The sequence below is a fragment of the Gossypium hirsutum genome, chromosome A03 (genome assembly GCF_007990345.1).
Source record: "Gossypium hirsutum isolate 1008001.06 chromosome A03, Gossypium_hirsutum_v2.1, whole genome shotgun sequence".
In the NCBI taxonomy this organism is placed as follows: domain Eukaryota; kingdom Viridiplantae; phylum Streptophyta; class Magnoliopsida; order Malvales; family Malvaceae; genus Gossypium; species Gossypium hirsutum.
The window spans coordinates 5,514,718-5,535,369 of NC_053426.1; the positions used below are offsets into that span (position 1 = coordinate 5,514,718).

The window sequence follows — 20,652 nt, forward strand, 5'->3', positions numbered from 1 at the left end:
GTCACTTCAAAAACTTGCTGAAGTTTACATTCAAAAAATTGTGAGATTGCATGGTATTCCTGTGTCGAAAATCTTTGATCAAGATCCGCGGTTCACATCAAGATTTTAAAGACAGTTGCATGAATTACTTGGTACTCGACTCAGTTTTAGCACAGTTTTCCATCCACAGACTGACGGACAATCTGAGCGGGTTATTCAGATTTTAGAAGATATGCTTCATGCTTGTGTTATTGATTTTGAATCTGGTTAGGAGCGTTATTTACCTTTGGCTGAGTTTGTATATAATAATAGTTTCCAATCAAATATTCAAATGGCTCCGCATGAAGCTTTATATGGTCGTAGATGTCGATCACCTGTATGTTGGATGGAATTGAATGAAAGAAAAATGATTGGGCTGGAGATAATTCAAGAAACAGAGGATACTGTTAAAAAGATTCGAGAAAAGCTAAAGGCAACTTTCGACAGGTAAAAATTATATGCAGATTTTAAATGTAGGGATATTGAGTACTCTGCCGGATATAAAATATTCCTTAAAGTATCACATTGGAAGAAAATTTTGAGATTTGGTCGAAAGGGAAAATTGAGTCTTCGTTTTATTGGGTCGTATGAGATTGTGGAAAGAGTTGGGCCAATTGCCTACCGTTTGGTGTTGCCTCCAGAATTACAGAAAATTCATTATGTTTTTCATGTTTCAATACTAAGAAGATATCGATCAAACCCTTCTCATGTTATTTCAACGGAATATATTAAAATTTGACATGATTTGTCATATGAACAAAAGTCGGTTGATATTTTAGCACGATAAGTAAAAGAGTTGCGAAATAAACGGGTTCTATTAGTAAAAGTATTGTGGCAAAGTCATTGTATCGAATAAGCAACTTGGGAACCGGAAGAAACTATGAGATCTCAGTACCCCCACCTATTTTCAAGTAAATTTCGAGGACAAAATTTATTAAGGGGGAAAAATGTAACGACCCGAAACTTACAGTTATCAAAAAGTATATTTTCGGGTTTTTATTTTCGTAAAACAAATTCGTAAATATTTATTAAAAATATTTACGAAGTTAGTTGTGTGGTTAATTAGGTTTTAGTTAGGAGAATTAGCTTGAATGAAGGTTAATTAGGTATAATGATTAAATTGAAGAAAGTGTGAAAGCTTAATTATAGATTAAAGAAAAGTGAAGGGACTAAATTAGTAATTAAACCATAAATGACAAGTGTATGGAAAATATAATTCCATGTGCGTAAAAATATACATATATTAAATAATAAATTTGCTTATTATATAAGTAATTATTATATTATATTATATTATATTATAATAATAATAACAAAACATAAAAGAAAAAGAAAGAACAGAATTGGGAACGAAACAGGGGAAAGAAAGAAGAAAAAGAAAGAAAAAGATAGGAAAAAAATTAGGGTTTCAAGGGTTCAAACTCAAATTGGTAAGTCAATTTAGTCTCTTTTCTTGAGAATTTTATGTTTTTAGAATCCTAGAACTAAATACTACTTGATCTATGTGGAAATTTTAGAAGTTAGTGAATTTTTAGATGTTGTTCATGTTGAATAAATTGAAGAATTAGGAGTTAAATTGATAGAATTTCAAGTTAAAAGTGAAAAAAAGATTGAATTGTGAAACAAATTATAAGTTTTGTAGTAATAGGGACTAAATTGTAAAATTTTAAAATTAGGGTTTTATGGTGAAATTAGAGAGTTGAAATTAGTTTCAAGAGGAAATTGAATAAGATATGGAATTAGTTTTAGAAGAAAAAGAGTTAGTTTGATTTAATGACTAAATTAGAATTTAGACAAAAGTTGTGTATAAATTGAACTATTCAATGTTAAATTGTAGTGTATTGATAAATTTTAATTGTTTTGATTTCTGTAGCTAACGTTGAGCCGGAGACCTCGGCTAGAAAAAGAAAAGACAAGATTAATGAGGAGTAGCTCGAGAATTACGATTTGTATTTCTATAATCCGAAGCTAATTATTAATTGTTGTATTTATTATTTAATATATGGTAAGTGGAATTGATGTGAGTATTGCTATTTAATTGAATTGAATTATGAGTATTTGTGATTATTTGAAATGTGTATTGATTGAAAATTGAAAAGTTATTTGAAAACCCTATTAACTATATCGTGCTGAGTCGGATATAGTTGGCATGCCATAAGATTGGAAGTGTTCAGGGATACTTCGACCACGAGTCGATGAGACACTGGGTGTCAAACTATTACTTCAGATAAATTCGATGAGGTACTAGGTACCAATTTACTTCCGCATGGTTGATGAGACATTGGGTGTCAATTTATTACTTTGAATTATCTGATGAGGCACTGGGTGCCATACTGGTGTGTTTTGGTTGGATTCGTGTATCCACCAAAGTCGAAGTCTTGTTAATAGGGTTGAATGAATAAATTTGCAATATGAATGATATTGAATGATATTGATCATGAAATTAGAATAGATTGAATTGAATTGTTCAAATAGAAAAACATGTATCATGGAAAGATTATTGAAATTGATAGATGATTGTGAGAATTAAGTTGAGAAAAGCTAGTGAGATAGTTATTGATGAAGATTGAATACATAATAAATGATTTATCTATGAATTGATTAATTGAATAATTAAGGATTTTAAATTATTAAAATGTTTATGTTTTATCATTTTATTTAAAGCATTCGGATTATAGAAATACCACTGAGTTTATACTCAGCGTACGGTTTGTTTCCGTGCATAGGTTAGGTTAAAGTCGAATTGCTGAATCAGCATCCAAAGCCGATCCAGAACTCAAAGTGGTAAAGTATGTTTCTTTTTGGTAATGGAATATACCTAGGATGATGTGTTTGTCATTTTGGGAAATGTTTGTAAATGATGTTGTAATATGATAATGGTTGGTTATATATGATATGTTAAGGTTATCAAATGATAAGTTTTAGTAGAAAATAAGTATGAAATTAGAGTTGGTTTGAATGGTGTTCAATTAGATTGATTTGAATAATATATGCAAAGTACCTATGAAAGTACATTGGTTAGGTCATTACATTAATGATTTTGATAAATTTTAGATTTATTTGAATGTGTTTTGGATTGGTTGAACATTTGGTTATTGAGTTGCTTGTTATTTAAGTTTGCAGGGTTGGTAAACTTGATGTTTAAGGTTCATTTTGAACCCACATGGCTTCGCACACCGGCATGTGACCAGACCGTGTAAGACACACGGTTTATGCACAGGCATGTGGTTAGACCGTGTGTCCCTTGCAACTTAAAATTTTCAAAACAAAATTCTCAGGTATTATCACACGGGTAGAGACACGGGCTTGTGTCTTAACCGTTTGAGTAATACGACCTAGCACACGGGAGTGTGACTAGCCGTATGACCTAAGTTAGAGAGTTACACGAGGTCCGATACGGCTTAAAGCATGAGCGTGTCCCTGGGCCACATGGGCTTGTGAACACTGTATTTAGGAAAAATTTTGAAATTACACGGAAAATTTTCTATACTTTCGATTAAGTCCCGATTTGTTTCTAACATGTGATTTGGGCCTTGAGGGCTCAATAAATGGAAATTATGATTTAAATTATGATGTGTATGTTATATTATTATATGATTGTTTGTATTTGTTCTGAAATGTTAGGTAATGCTCTATAACCCTACTCCAGTAACTGATAAGAGTTAAGAGGTGTTAAACGGGTGGTCTTGTTCCCAAGCCCAGATTGAGGGATCCGTGATGGCTAGTCATAAAGGCGCCCAGATGGAGTTTGAGAGCTGGCTATAGGCCCTCTTCAGGTAGCTTGTCATGTTGACATGAGTCCACGTCTAAAAGGGGTATAACAAAAGTCTAAAAAATAATTAAATAATATGCTCACTATCATTTTAACTATTTTCTGTGAAACTTTTACCTTTCATATATATTTTACGGTTTATATTTAAGGTTTAAAATTGTCCCTCCAAACATGTCGTTTCTAATATTTAAATTTACACTTTACTTTAGAAGTGAAATGTGCCATCCAACACTAGTTAATATTTTTAGCGTCCATTAGCTTGATAATAATCCATGCATCATTAACTTCATAATAAATTGCTTTTGAAGTTAATATGATTGCATGGGAATTTTTGAAAAAAAAAATACTAATAGTATATATAGACATCCAATTTCGCTCGAGTCTAAAATCAAAATTTTCTAAACCACTTTAGTTTTGCTAGATTTTAGTGGATGGAAGTTAAAGTCCATAAAATTAAATTTTGATTCAGCTTAATTGAATTCTTTTTATACAATATTAAGAATTATCCATAATTTCTTCCAAACCTTAAAAAAAAAAAGATAAACACATTTGTTAGCTTGATGGAATAAACCAAAAATGCCAAGAGTAGGTGAATTGGCCTTTAAAAATTTTGGTGAAAGCAAAAAAAAAAAAAAAATGAACACAGAATTTAGTGGCTCGACTCCAATCGTTTACTCCATTAACTTAGCTTTTCACCACTAAGGATTTTTCCAAATTCACCAAAGTTGATTAGAATCAATAAATGATGGAAGCTGTGAAAGTTGATTTTTTTGGTATTTGGACTAAATTTAAATTCTACAGTAGTTATTGTTGAGAAAGTTTTATTTGAATATCATCTAATTCGAACAAGATTAGGTTGATCAAATTTATTTGGACATTGAACATCAATTGATCAAAGTTGATCTATGTCGGTCAAATTAGTCAGTACCAATGATTTTTATTTTTTAATTTTCTTTAGAGTATGTATTTTTTAAATTATTTTTTGAAATTTTTTAAAAGTAGAACTAAGTTTTTAACTTTTTTTTTTAAATTTTGAAAATTTTAAAATTTTTATTTTTAATTTTTTCTATAATTTGTATTTTATTTTTAAAATGTTTAAATATTTTTATATTTTTTTAGATTTTTTAGATTTAGAATTTTCTAATATATATTAGTTAAATGTTGTTAAACTCCATGGGCTAAAATGGAGGACAAAATGAATTTTAAGTACCAAAATGTGTAAAAAAATAGGTACTAAAGTGAAAAAATTGATATAATTTAGAGGTAAAATAGTGAACATAATCTTTTTTTAATAGAAAAATAAGGATTTAATTTTTAATTTTATAAATATAGAGACTAAATCTTGAATTTATAAGTTTATAGATATTCATAAAATTTTATTTTAAATAAAAAATTATTGCGTTTAGTGTTTGAAAATAAATAATATAATTTAAATAAATAATTAATCTTTGTTAAATGAAATAAATTTTGATTGTTCAAATTCCTTTATTTTTATCTAAAATAAACTAAGAGCAAATATTTGGTAGGAGTTTTAGATTTTATAAGTAAGATCAAGAGGTTGACAAATGTCTCATGAAAATTTAGTAAAATATTAAAAAATATTTTTTAAAAAAGACGTAAGACTTTTTTAAAACTACTCGTGGAATAAAAAATATATATTATCAATGTACCAAATGTTAACCCGTAAATTAATAGTAGGTGGAGTGTGTTATATACTAGGATTTTGAATTATTTCTTATAAATATTTCAACTTTACAAAAGTAATTGGTCCAATTTTAGTTGGTGTCTTTGCCATACTTAAAATTGAAATTTAGTTGTTATATTTTATTTTTCGCATAACCAATCAATGTTAAGTCTAATGGTATGACAAATTGCACTTTTAAGGGGAAAGACGTGTATAAATCTTAAAAATAACATTATTAGAGGGGTAGCCATGAACACTGAACACATTGAAAAATGGACATAAAAAGTATCAAAAAAATTTATTTTAGCATAATTTAATATTTTATTTTTACAATGTTAACACATTAAACATTTCGATTAAAATATTTTGGCATAATTTAAAGCACTCGTTCCAACACAAAAATATTCACAACACAAGAAGTTGTAAAAGGGGTTTTTTGGGAAAAAAAATTACCAACATTTTAATTGAAACAATTAATAGTGTTTATTAAAGTTGAGGGATGAAATTATGTTAAATTAAGTTAATATGAATTAAATTTCAAATTTAAGCAAAGAAAAGGGACCAAAACCACAATTTAATCAAAATAATTTCCATGATAAAAATACTATTTTCTGTAATTGAGGATAGTAGCGCGTGATACCATTTATGTGGCGCTTGTGATAGAAAACATTCATTTCAACCATAAAAGTTTCATCCCAAAACTACCCTTAGAGGGAACCACTAATTTTGAGTGGGAACTAAAAACAAAATATTGAACTTAAATGTAATTTACTAACCTTCCTTTTTGCCGTTGTTTTCCCGCCTGCCGCTTTTCCTTTCATTTTATAAAAACCATGGGAAACTTCCCCGTAACTCCGAACTCGGAATCCGGAACCCAACTCACTCTTAACTCGTCGAATGAGTTAGCACTATCAGCTTGTTGATTCAGAATAGAAGCTTTCTTTGGGTTATCCTAATATAAGATCGCGTTAATACCGGGTACGTTATCGAGAAAAAAATCACAGATATATAAGACAGTTTCTAATTATAGTGATTTAATGACTCGATACACACTAATATCTCCATCATCTGTTTGATTAATTGCCTCACCTGGTAAAGCTCTTGTTTGTATCTGAGTCAGCTCATTTCAAATCCACCCATATAAAAACCTTTGATTTTTCCCAAATAGTTTGTTCTAAAGAAAGCGTTGGATATTTTGTTTGGGTTTGGGTTTTTTTTTTCCAGAGTATGGAAGGTGTATGTGAGACAAAGTCATGTACAACTGAGTTGAAATCTGTTGAATTTGGGAATCATGAAAATGGTTCTTTGATGGAGACTGGATTAGGGAATTATGGGTAACATCACGTTTTCTTTGCTTTTCAATTAATCTTCCGGTTTTTTTTTTTTTTGGTTTGATTGATTGATTGATTTGGTGATATATAATTTGTGGGTTGTTTTCTCTTTTTCTCATCGGTGTATATAATTAGGTGTTCACATTATAGAAGAAGATGTAAGATCAGAGCACCTTGTTGCAATGAGGTTTTTTATTGCAGACATTGCCATAATGAATCTAAGGTAACCCGTATTTTCTTAAAGAAAAAAGTGTTGATATTTATGGGGTTAATAATTAGCTTTTAGCTGATCCTTCTTTTTGTTTTCTGGAAAAAAAAAAAAGAATTCCCCGGAATCTAGTCCTCTTAAGCAGCATGACATTCCACGCCATGAAGTTGAAAAGGTTTGTTTATATATATGTATATCTGTATATAAATTGTGCTCCTTTGGAATGGCTTGTTTACTGATATGTCAAATAGTTATACATGATGGCAATGTGGAAGGGATTGCTGTAGAAATTAATTAATGAGATAACTCTAATATTACCCTGCTAAGAGTTCCTTTTGTTTCCATATCTAAGGGCAAAAATTAACACAAAAAAGGAAAAGAGAAATAGGACAGCAAATATGTAGTTATCAAATTGAATTCTTGCCTACGCTTTTTTCATTTTGGTGGTTCTTTTTTCATGCCCTTTTTGAGTGACAAAAAGCAAGTACGTAACTACAAAGAATCTGAAGGAGTTAACAATTATCATTATCTCCTTTATAAGTTTGTTGTATCCTTAACAATATGTTTGGTTCTTAAATTTATGTGACAAATATCTTTGCTTTGTGACTTACATTTAATCTCCAATAAAGCAAATCCTTAATTTGTTAGAAAGCTTATAATTATTTCTTTAGATTCTCATTTAAGATTTGTCGAACTTTCTTATTTGTCAATTTCAGGTCATCTGCTCCCTATGTGACACAGAACAAGATGTGAGTGATCCCCTAAACATTGAGATTAAAGTAATATCATTTTCTGTTAAAACCTGAAACACAAATCATTGTTGTTGTAATCTTTTCTTTTATCCGTTCAGGTACAACAGTATTGCATCAATTGTGGAGTCTGTATGGGGAAGTACTTCTGTGGTAAATGTAAATTCTTTGATGATGATGTAAGTCTTTTCTTTCGTTTCTTTGCTGTGAATCTGGCTTGAAAATCTTTAAATGATCGCTTATGTCATAAACTGTCGCATTGATCAGGTTTCTAAAAACCAATATCACTGTGTTGAATGTGGCATATGCAGGTAATTTTTTAGTTATTCTCAAACCTATAGTCTCTACGGAAACCATCTTCTGGATCAGGTTCAGTCTATAACTTGATCATTTCGTGTATCTCATAATCTCTTCCGTGCCTGTTTTGCAGAACCGGAGGCAAGGAGAACTTCTTTCATTGCAACAAATGTGGTAAGTGAAAGTAGGTAATGTGTAGTTCAAAACAAATGAAATGCCATCTCCCTTTCTTTTCTTCTTCTCCAACTGTTACTTTGAAGACATTGAATCGCTGCTGCAGGATGTTGTTATTCAAATTTGATGAGGGAAGTACATCGTTGCATTGAGAAGGCAATGCACCACGATTGCCCTATTTGCTTCGAGGTAAACAATAAAGCTTCATTCTTTTGATAGCGAAATTGAGGGTGGAAAAGCTGGCTCTTTGTAGGTTCACATCTTCCTTATTCTGCAGTTTCTCTTCGACACAATGAAAGACGTAACCGTTTTACCTTGCGGACACACAATGCATTTGGGATGCTTGAGAGAAATGGAGGAACATTATAGGTAAGCTTTGCTACTTTAATGATTAAAAATCAAGCAAGGATACCGTGAATTTCATCCAATGAGTTCTAATTTATTTTCCAATACCGTAGGTACTCTTGTCCCGTTTGCTCAAAGTCTATCTGTGATATGTCGAAATTGTGGAGAAAGCTTGACAAAGAGGTATACTTATAGAGCTTGTGGCATTGTTATTCTTTTTCCAAATGACAGTGTGCTACTGCTTATATATATATATATTATAACTCATTCCCTGGTTCATGACCTTTTGTTATCTCAAACTTCAAAGTAGATTGCTTCAACCCCAATGCCTGCAGTATACCAAAATAAGATGGTATGGATTCTATGCAACGATTGTGGAGCCACTTCAAATGTACAGTTCCATATTGTGGCGCATAAATGCCCAAGTTGCGAGTCCTACAATACGAGACAGACGCGTGGAGGCGCCGTTGGTGGTTCCTGCTCTGAGATGGTGAGGTGATCATAGTTTTTCACTTACAGTTTTAGATTCAGACAGATACATTATATTTTTTTTATTAGATTCTTTACAACATTATATTCTCTCTGTATTTGTAGATGCATTGTGAATACAATCTCGTAGACAAAAAAAAAAACTTGCATGAATTCGAATTTCAAGTCATTAATTTTATTGATTCCTTTCATCTTTTTCCCGTGTTTTTACTCTTTTATGTATTCAAATTATTGTTGGGAGAATATTCATATCTAATATCGGTACCTACATAAAATGAGAAGTCAAAATAGTATAGCTTTTAACATTTTAGGCTGCCTTTGTTTCACTGATAACAATTATTGGGAAATAACTTCTGGAAAATGGATTGAATTTTTTTAGAAAACTTGTTATTTTCCTGTGTTTGAATGACTTTATTGAAAATATTTTCTGCTATTTAGTAAATTTTATTAAAATTATTTTCTAAAAACATGACATAAATATATTTGTTATAAAATATTATAGTACAATTTCCTGTTGACAATCTAAATTTATTTTACAATAAGATAATATTTTATAATAATTAATATCGTATATAAACTTAATTTAAATTACATATATGAGAAAACATTTTGACGCATTAGATTTGTAAGGGATAAATGTAGCTAAGCATTATTTAAACAAATATTTATATTTGTAACACACTAAACTCGGCCTAGACGTTCAGACCAAGTTCAGAAGTTACAACATGCATTTCCATGATTACGCAATCATAAGCAACCAAAGCAATCAATAATTCCACAATATTCAACACAACCACAATTTAAACACACGGTTTCCTAAATTCATAACATCATAAAACAAACATTTCTACTAGTAATAATAACTATGCTAGGATCAAAGCTTCTGTGACACCAACCCAATCAAGCCTGGTTATTACCTAAAATTCAACAATAACATGATAAGTCATGAACTCAGTGCGTAAAACGGAATGAAATGCAACAAGGATAAATTATAAGGATTTCCAGTTCAGTTTTTCAGTTCAACACAGAAGTGTGTTCCTTTTAAGTTCAGAGCGGAGATTCCATATACGTATATATGTATTATTACAATTTAGAAGTAGTTCAAATCAGACTCAATGCAATGTCCTTATTCCATCCGCTACACATCATCTTCAGCCATCCCAGCACACCACTATGGACATTTAATGCCCATCCATCGTTGCACACCTTAATAGTGTTCAAAGACACTTTCACAGAAAACCAGCTTAGCTGCTAGCTCAATAAGCAACAAGCACCAGAATCAGAATGCTACTTAATGTGGCATAGCCATGATTTTAGTACAGACCCCACACGTTAATGCAGAATGCAAAATCTCCCACCACACGTTAATGCAGAATGCAGTAGTACATATCACATGTTCAGTCATAACAATTCAATACACATTTAATTATGCAGATCATTAACAGAGTAGTAGAATAGTGCGCATTCAGGTTTGTGACTCACAGATTGGTATCATATAAGCAAATTTAGTCATTCGTATATCGAGGGAACCAATACCAAAGTTAGGCAACCTTCTTGGCCTCAAAACAATTTCCGAATGCAAGTTAATGCCACACAGCCTGGGCACATGCCCATGTGCCTTGGCTGTAACGCTCCTAACCCGAATCCACTGGAATAGAGTTACGGAGCATTACCGGAGTTACCAATTTATTTATCAGATATTTTATTTCATCTAACGTTCATATTTGGAACCAATTAAAATTAAACATATTGTCCCTTAAAAGTACTTATTTTTCTTGACATGTTTTACTTGAATTTATTACTCATCTCAATATACTTAATTTACTTGTATCAACGTATCAAAGATAATCACATATTTACATGACATGATAAATATCATTATCTTGCCATTTCTTCATAAACATAAATCAGGTAATTCAATATATCGATATTTCATGCATTTAAAAATACAATTCAAGTTACACTAACTTACCTCGTTGCTTGTTCATGTTTATAATTTCATTAATTCGATATCTTTTCTTTTCCACGTTCAAGTCTCGTATTCGAGTCATCTGGATCTTTATAAATAAATTTGATTTTCGTTTTCATTTATTTAATGTTCTAATACATTCAATTAATGTTCTAAACAAAATTACCATTTTACCCCTAAACTTTTAATTAATGACGATTTCATCCTTAGGCTCAAAAAAATAAAATTCTTGCAATTTAATCCTTATTTCCAGCCGTTATTCTCATACAAATTGATAACAACCCATGAATTCTATAAAATATCAGAATTTTCCATAATTTTAACACTTTTCAATTTAATCCTTAAAACATGTTTTTCCCCGATCTTGAACTAAATTAATAATTTCATTCAATCCTGCAATTTTAAATAATAAAATAATCCATTTCATACAAATTGGTCATTTCTAACATTTTTACAAAATTGCCCATAAAGTTTTACTTTTATTCAATTTAGTCTCTGAGCCTAAAACATGCAAATTAGTCATGCTAGCTGAATATTCATACATATTTTCCTCCTCCTCCTCTCCATTCCACATCCTTAATTTATATAACATGCTACAAGTAACATTATCAATAATTTCACTATTTACTTATATGTATATTCAAAATTGTTCATTTGTGTCATAGTCACTAAATTATTTATATCTTAAGCTACAGAACTCAAAAATAAGATCCTCTAATTTTCCATGAAACTCAACTTACGTATATTCTTACCATAAAATTTTCAGAATTTTTGGTTTAACCAATAAGTACAGTTTATTCTTTAAAGTCACCCTTATTTTGTTGCCTGACAGTTCCAACTCTTTTTTACTAAAAATTAATTATCTCATTGTATAGGATTCGGATGATGTTCTTGTTTATTTATATTGAAAATAGACTCATTCAAGATTTTTAAAATATAACTTTAAGAACCTAATTATTTTTATGCAATTTTTTATGATTTTCAAAAGTCAGAACAGGGGAACCCGGAATCATTCTGACCTTATCTCACAAAATTTATTATATCTCATGATTCAAAATTTCATTGCTTACATGGTTTCTTCTATAAGAAACTAGACTTAATAATATTTAATTTAATATTTTATTAATTCTCTGATTCGATTTATACAATTTTTGGTGATTTTTTAAAGTTAGACCACTGCTGTTGCCCAAAACTGTTTTAGTGCAAAATGTTAATTATTAAGTTTATAACACCCTTATCTCCTTTCTCTACAATATTTCCCACCACTTTCTCTTATTTCTCTTCACTAATATATCAATAACATAGAACCATATATAAGAAAACTCTACTTTAGCTTTATTTCCATGCTTTTTCAATAATATCAAACTTAAAAATACATGGAAATCTTGATGTTCTTACCTTGTCTTATTGTTTTCAATCTTTTAACTTGATTTCCTCTCTCCTCCAGCTTCTATTTCTTGAATCTAACTTGATATTCTAGCTTCCCATAGTCTCCTTATTATTTTTCTCTGTTGGTAACCATGAAAATTCTTTTGATTTCTAGGTGAAAATGGTGAATTTTTGGTGGAAGGACTAAATTGTAAAGAATGAAAAGTTTCTTTTTTCTCTTCTCTTCTTTCTAACGTGGGATGCATGGACAATGATGGATGGTGTGTTGTTTTTTTCCACACACACACACACACACACACACACACACATATATATAGACTGTCGAAACCATTTTTAAATTTGAAAAAATAGGGATCGACTTTAAAAAATGAATTATGGAGTCGCCACCAATCTTTTTTGATTTAGGTGTGATCGGGTTACCTAATAAATCATTTTATTAAAGTATGGATTTTGACCTACGAAAAATCAAGAAACGGGTTCGGGAGTCGGTTACGCACGAGGAAGGATTAGCGCCCTCGTAATGCCCAAAATTGGTACCTAATTGATTAATTTATGTCCTAATGTCGAAAATTTGAAAAGATTTAAAAATGCAATCTCCTTTTAACAATGTTTGGATAATTCAAATTGGATGCTGAGATTCTCTTGTTTCGAAAGAATAAAATATTATATCCAGCACGTTATGATACGACATTTCAAACTCTCTATACCAAGGTCATTTTATAATTTCCAAAATTCATGCACTGAAACTGTAGAAAGATATTGGTCCAACGATAAATCGAAACCCAGCACTTTAGGGCACGATTTCTCGAATTTCCAAATACAAAATATTGCCTCATTTTTAATTTAAGAAAACATGGATGAAATTTCAAAAGGATATTTGATTATTTCGGGCAAACAGAAAATCGAAACCCAGCACGTTAGGGCACGATTTCCTGAATTTCCAAACATCAAATATTGCCTTTGTTTTGGGAGATTTTCAAATAAACAATTATAAAACCGGCTCAAAACGCCTTTAATTGTTTTACTAGAAATAAAAATGAGACGACCAATATAAATCAAAACATTGAAATTTGAATCATGATGCAATAACGTAGAAAAATCAAGGTTACAAACATGGAAAAATATACATAGATAAAATATTATACAAATGAACAAAAAAAACAAATTAACATATACACAACAGTAATGAGCTCACATCCAAGAAACAAATTAGAATAAAATATAACAAGTTTCGTACATAGATGAACAAAAATTAAAATAATAATACAAAAGACTAATAAACGATATGCAACAATAATATATGAAATTATATGAAAATTCAAACAACACATAAAATACAAAACAATATGGAAACAATTTGAAAACTATTAAATATATGAAAATTTAAAAATGAACAACCCATGATAGAAGAAGAATAAATTAATAATATATAGATGATTATTAAAAATAAATATTATGAAAGAAAAAGTTTGGAGCAAATAATGTACAAAAGAGAACACATAAATATGCAGATAATGAAACAAAGTATAAATTATAACAAAATAAAAATGACAACAATGATGATAAAATAATAATAATAATAATAATATATGACAAAGTTTAAAATAAGTATGTATATACATATATAAAAAAAAGCAAAATAAATCATATGAATAAAAGTCTAAAATAAACAATATATACATTTAAAATAAATGATATGTATAATAGTTGGAAATAAGTATTATGTAAAAACTTGAAATGAACAAATAAAATTGAAATTTGTAAAACAAAATGAACATAAAATGACTTTATATATAAAATGATAAGTAAATAAACAAACGAATAATTACTAAGTATTTAGCTAATTAATTTAATAGTATGACAATAATAATAATAGTAACAAAAATAATAATAACAAATATAATAAATATAATAATAGTAATAATAATAATAATAATAATGACAGTAATAATACAAATAAAAACAATAGTAACAACAATAATAGAAATAATAATACTCAAAATAATAATAAACATAATAATAATAAATATAAGACTCAAATTAATTAATTGTATAGTAAAATGGCAAAAATAATAATAAAAAGGGACCAAATTGAATTGAAACTGAAATTATGGGGATGATTCGAAATGAATAGATGATAATAGGACCAAATTGAACACGTGGGCATCAAAGAGGGACTGAAATGGGAAATAATCTGTAACACCCCTAACCCCATACCGTCGCTGGTACAAGATTACGAGACATTACTGGTCATTACAGAACATTTTCAGATAATTCATGATATTTACTGTTCATAGTGAAACTGTCCACTTAAGTCATAGTTACTAAATTATTAATATCTGGAGCTACAAAACTCCAAATTAAGTTCCATTAATTTTCCTTGAAACTAGACTCATATACCTTTCTCCCATAAAATTTTTAGAATTTTTGATCCAGCCAATTGGTACAGTTTATTCATTAAAGTTTTCCCTGTTTCAGTTTTCAGCTACTCTGACCTCTATTCACTACGAATCAATTTTCTCTCTGTATAGAATTCAAAGGGCTATGATGCTTATTTCTATTAAAAATAGACTCAATAAGGAATCTATACATGTAAAGTATAACTCCTAATTATTTTTGTAAAATTTTTATTGAATTTCTCAAATAGGAACAAGGGATCTCGAAGTCATTCAAACTCTGTCTCACAACAATTTAAATATCTCATAACATAAAGCTCAATTGCATGTACCGTTTCCTCCATGTGAAGCTAAACTCAATAAGCTTCAATTCCATATTTTATTCAGTCTCTAATTCACTTTCTACTATTTTTGGTGTATTTTCAAATTTAGACTACTGCTACTGTCCAAATCTGTTTTAGTATAAAATGTTGATAACTAAGTTTATAACATCTTCATTTCTTCTCTCTACAATATTTACCATCACTTCCTCTTATTTCTCTTCACTAACATATCAAAAACATATCATACTTAAGGTTTTGGTAACATTTACATAACATACCAAAATATCACTTAACAACTTAGGTACTTTCAAAATGACCAAAAGATATCCTAGGTACAATGCCATTTTCCAAAAAGATAGAAACTTCACCAATTTGAGTTCGGGGATCGGCTTGTATGCTGAGTCCTTATACTTTCGTACCTAGCCTGCGCACGGAAATAAACTGTACATTGAGAATACTCTCAGTGGTATTTCTATAAACAATAGCTTAATCAACTTTAAAACATGGTAATTCAAACACATTATTGCTATTATTTAATATCAATCATCATTTCAATAACAGTCAATCAATCAGTACTTTAATAATCTTTACTTTATTTAACATTATTAACATAACTCGGACAGTGACAGATACACGGATCCAACCCACACTTCGGGATAAGCACATAGTGCTTCATCGGAACAAATCCGGGACTTTAACATTATAGTACACAAAGTACTTCATCGGAACAAATCCGGAACTTTAACAGTAGTCGACACATAGTGTCTCATCGACTCAAGGTCGGAATATCCCAATACTTCCAATTCCTATGACATGTCAACTATATCCGACTAGCCCGACACTATTAATAGGGTATTCAAAATCACATTCATTTCAATATGGTAAGAATACTTACCTCATTCACATTTTCATACAACATAAATATCAAATATAACAATAACGATTAAGCTCGGTTTATAGAAATACAAACCACTATTTATCGAATTTAATCGGTATCTTCGTTCACTTTCTCTTTTCCCTTCTTGGATGACGTATCCGGTGCTACGTTAGCTACGGATAATCATACAATTAAAAATCATCAATATACTAATTCATAAAACACATTTTCACTTTCTATCAAACTTTTACAAAAATTCCAATTTCGTCCTTTTCCCATTACTAATCTTCTTTTTTTTCTATAACTAAATCATCATGTTTTCATTTAATCAACTCATTAACAATTTCAAGCTCATAAAAAAATCATCATAAAACATAAATTTTGAGCTCTATACAACTTAGTCCCTAGTTAAACCTAACTTAAAAATTCCTTTAACAAATCACTTCTAACTTCAATTTCTATCAATTTAACCCATAAAACCTCAATTTATTCAACTAAATCAATATCTAAAAATTCTCTATTTTTCTTCATTTTAACCTCATACATTTAGAACTTTGAATTAGGTATCCATAAACATAAAAATCACAAGAAAATGAGTTAAAACAACTTACCAATCAAGCTTTAGGGCCTTAATCCTCAAATTTTCCCTTTTCTTTTTCTTTCTTTCTTTCTCAAGTTTACTCTTTGTAACTCTTTCTATCTTTTTCTTTTCTTTTCCTTTATTCATAAATCTATATTCAATATAATAATATTAATAATATAATATTATTCTAATAAAATAACTTAATCTATAAGAAAAACTACTTTAACACATTTAATATTTTTACCAACTATTTCACATGTTATACAATATTAACACACACATGTCACTTAGGGTCTAATTTCTAGATTAGTCCCTTTACTAATCTTTAATCTATAACTAAATTTTTATACCTTATGCAATTTAGTCTTTATTCTAAATTCAAGCTACTTAACTTAATCAAACATTAATCAACCACTCAACTATATTTCATAAATATTTCTAATAAATATTCATGAATTAATTTCACGGAAACAGTACTCAAGACTCGATTTTCGATACCGTAACTTTCGGTTCATTACATAATCCCCCCTCCAAAACGCTCAGCCCCAAGGCAGGCTTAATTGAAAGTCTAAATAAATTATAGGGCCAAAATTAGAAAATGAAAAAAACTTAATTGCAAGCGGATAAAAGGCGAAATGACTAAAATAGAAAATATCCCATTAATCAAAAACACGCGGATCCTCTAAAAGGGTCGGGTCAGTGCACTAGTAAGGCTCAAAATGATGCCGTTTTGGGCATTTAAGGCCAGCCCCAAAACGGCGTCGTTTTGGGGAGCCTATAAAACTCACTTTTTTGACAAAAAATTCATTTATTACCTTCCTTCAAAAAAAGAACAAAGTTTCCCCTCACCCTTTTCTCTCTGCAGGTCTGCCTCACCGGCCAAACTCCGTCGCCGACCACCACCGTCCGCCATCGCCGAAGGTAAAATTTCCTATCTTTTTTGTATTTTTTAATTATATTTTTAATATGCAAAATATAAATGATTTGATAAAATAAAAGCAATAATAATAAAAGGTTTCGAAAATGAAAAAAAGATAAGGGGAAAAAAGACCTTTGCTCGAAAATGTATTTGAATCCCTTTTTTTCTGAACACGTGTGTGTTTTCTATTGAGTTTTGTATGTATTTTTGAATTCAAATCGTCCCCTTTACAATTAAAATTCGAAGGCTTTATAGCCAAAATACAAGCAGTTTCCTGCTGTTTCTTGTTCAGGTCACAGGTCGTGGAGAGAAGTGTACGGACGTGGGGCGTGCAATACGCGAGTCGGAAGTCGTGCGCGGGACATGTGTGGTAACTGCTGGTGGCTGTGGCTGCTGAAGCTTCTAATGTTTAGGGTTTGCTGAAAAGTGTTTTGGGCCTGGGGTATTTTGAGGCTGTTTGGGCTAATTGGGTTAGTCTTAGTTTGGGCTGGGTTTTATTATTTGTAAAAGGACTTGGACATTTAATTTATTTGGTTTATGGTTTTATTATTATTTTTTGTTTTGGTTTTGGTGTGGGCTATAATTGGGTATTTGGACCCGGGCAAAATTTGGGTCTCACATAGACTAAATAAAATAATAAAATATCCTATTAAAATATTAAATAAATAATAATTTTCTAATAAAATATCACCAACATCATCATTACTTTCTAGATTTTTCTCTCTTTCAATTGACCATTTTGCCCTTTGTGATCTTTTAAAATTTCATTCTTGAGTCATCACTTAATTTGGTAAAATTGTAATTTAGTCCCTCATAATTCTTCACCTATTCAATTTGGTCCTAATTCATCAATTTTCCTTGGTTTCTAGATCATTCCACCCTTAAAATATTTTCACTATTAGTCCTTCAACTTTTTCATGTTTACACTTTAATCCCTCAAATTTTAAGTATTTACTCTTGGGCCAGAAAACTTTTCTCACTTTTACAATTTAGTCCTTTCTTGAATCAATATGTCATAATATACTTCCCATTGACATAACTTAATTTTTCTCTTCTTGTCACTTTATTTCCTTATTTTACTATATTAAGGATAATATATTACTATAGAAAATTTCAGGGTGTTATATTGGTCATGTGGATTTTATGCGATGAACAGTAAGTTACACGGCCTGGCACATTCCTGTGTCTCTGGCCGTATGGTTTTATACCATAAACAGTGAGTTACACAGCTTGGGCACACACCCGTGTCCCCGACCGTGTGGTTTTATACCATAAACAATGAGTTACAAGGCTGTTCGCACTACTGTCACACGCCCGTGTGACGCACACGGCCTAACCACAAACCCATATGTCTGGCCGTGTGTCGTTGATACCTCCATCTTTGGTGATCCAAAACTTGAAAATATAGAGTTTCCGGTACGCACCTAAGATGATTCCAAAGTAACAACAAAATAGAGGAGTTTCGAAGCCTAACACAACCATTCAATAACGCAATTAATCAAATTTATCAACGGAAATGCACAACTATTCCCAAATACTCATGTCGAAGGCTTCGACACAACTTGCAACAAAACCACACTTACAGCAGATCAAAAACGATTACACAAATTAACGTGATGAGGTTCGCTATTCTCAGTATCCCCGCCTATTAGGGAAACAAACAATTGACCATCAGAGACTCTTGCAATTCACTCGAACAACCATTTCAATTATACAACGAAAAGTAAGAAAGAAACTTGAAAACTTTAAGAATTGACACCAAAACTGACTCAACAACCTCCCGATAGCAAAAGCTAACAGCGCAACGTCAATTAGTTCGAAATCTGTACAACAATTAAAGAGGGAAAACAAAGAAAAAGAAATAGAAGGAATAAAGGAAGAAAGAAAAAAGAAAAAATGGAAAAAGAGGAAAGAAAGTAAAACAAAATGGAAAGAACCAACATTAATTGATTTGTCAATTAACTTCCATCCAGACTTCCAGCAGTTAGCAAAAATATTCTCCCTTCATTCTTGTTACCCTTTCACAAAGAATTAAACCTAAGCGACTTGAACTCCATACCTTAAACTCAATCATAAAACACAGAACTACAGATACAGAAATTAATTACTACAGATTTTCACAAACAAGTTCTTAAGATTTTGGGGCATTATAATATTTATATAATTAAAATATTCATATTTTATATTATGTTAAAATATGTCATAAGTTCATATATTCTTCATAAATTTAAATTTTAGTCATTGTACTTTTATTTTTGGGAATTTATCCTTACTATTTAGATTTTAAAATTTAAGTTCAGTTGTCAGCACTATTAAAAATATTTTGTTAAATTCAAGTCTATTACATCATCTTTTAGTTACATTATTACCAAGTGAGTATTTTTGTATTTGAAAATTGGAGGGACTAAATTACAAATTTGTGAAGAGTACATGAACTTATGCCCTATTTTAATCTTTATTTTATAAAATATTTATAATTAATATATTCATAATTGTAATAGATATTTATTATTAAAATATTGATATAAATATTTTTAGTAATATATAAAGAATATTATATAAAATTTATTATTGAAATAAAATTGTAATATTAAATAATTTATCAAAATAATAATTTATTATTAATTATATTAATAATTTATTATATTATTAAATATAAACAATTAAAAATGTATGTTTAATAATATTAAAAAATTATAATATTTTATATTAATGTTTTAATGTTTTTAGATATTTTTAAAATTAAAATAATGTGATAATATTATGCTTGATTTAAGTTAATTTTTATATAAAAATAAAATTACTTATTCTTTTCAAGATTGTAAGTCAATTTACAGAAAAAATAGCTTATTTTTCAGTTGTATTATTTTTTATTTTTAAAGAATTTTTATTTTTTTCATTTTTAAAAAAATATAATTTTTTTGTTTAAAATAAGTTTTTTTTAATTACGTACTTTAAAAGGGTGTAAGACCAAATTGACAAAAAACTGTAAATGTTGAGGGTTAAAAAAGTTTAAAAATTTTAAAAACTAGTAGACTCACAAATTGGTATGAACTACTTGAATAGGACTAAAATATTAGTTCAAGCTCAATCAATATTTTAAATAATTTTATTTCTTCAAGCCTATTT

General features: G+C 29.7%; 1 protein-coding gene and 1 long non-coding RNA gene across 5 annotated transcripts; both read left to right on the forward strand.

Moving 5' to 3' along the window:
- The first annotated feature begins 6,265 nt into the window (after positions 1-6,265).
- On the forward strand, positions 6,266-9,240 carry LOC107963835 (E3 ubiquitin-protein ligase RZFP34). Of its 4 annotated transcripts, none has more exons than XM_016900331.2 (12): positions 6,266-6,452; positions 6,699-6,808; positions 6,941-7,028; positions 7,129-7,188; positions 7,730-7,762; positions 7,864-7,941; positions 8,030-8,073; positions 8,193-8,233; positions 8,340-8,422; positions 8,511-8,602; positions 8,692-8,761; positions 8,889-9,240. In XM_016900331.2, the coding sequence occupies exons 2-12, from the start codon at positions 6,702-6,704 to the stop codon at positions 9,075-9,077; spliced, it is 885 nt and encodes a 294-aa protein (XP_016755820.1). In that variant the 5' UTR covers positions 6,266-6,452; positions 6,699-6,701; the 3' UTR covers positions 9,078-9,240. The 4 variants fall into 4 exon arrangements, with proteins under 4 accessions (XP_016755820.1, XP_040962549.1, XP_016755819.1 ...); XM_016900330.2 differs by having other exon boundaries at positions 6,297-6,566; XM_041106615.1 differs by lacking the exon at positions 8,030-8,073 and having other exon boundaries at positions 6,296-6,452.
- An 8,185-nt stretch (positions 9,241-17,425) lies between these two features.
- Positions 17,426-18,069, forward strand: LOC121224093 (uncharacterized). The gene is made up of 2 exons (XR_005921575.1): positions 17,426-17,525; positions 17,816-18,069. It is a non-coding gene; the product is annotated as an uncharacterized lncRNA (long non-coding RNA).
- The last annotated feature ends 2,583 nt before the right edge of the window (positions 18,070-20,652 follow it).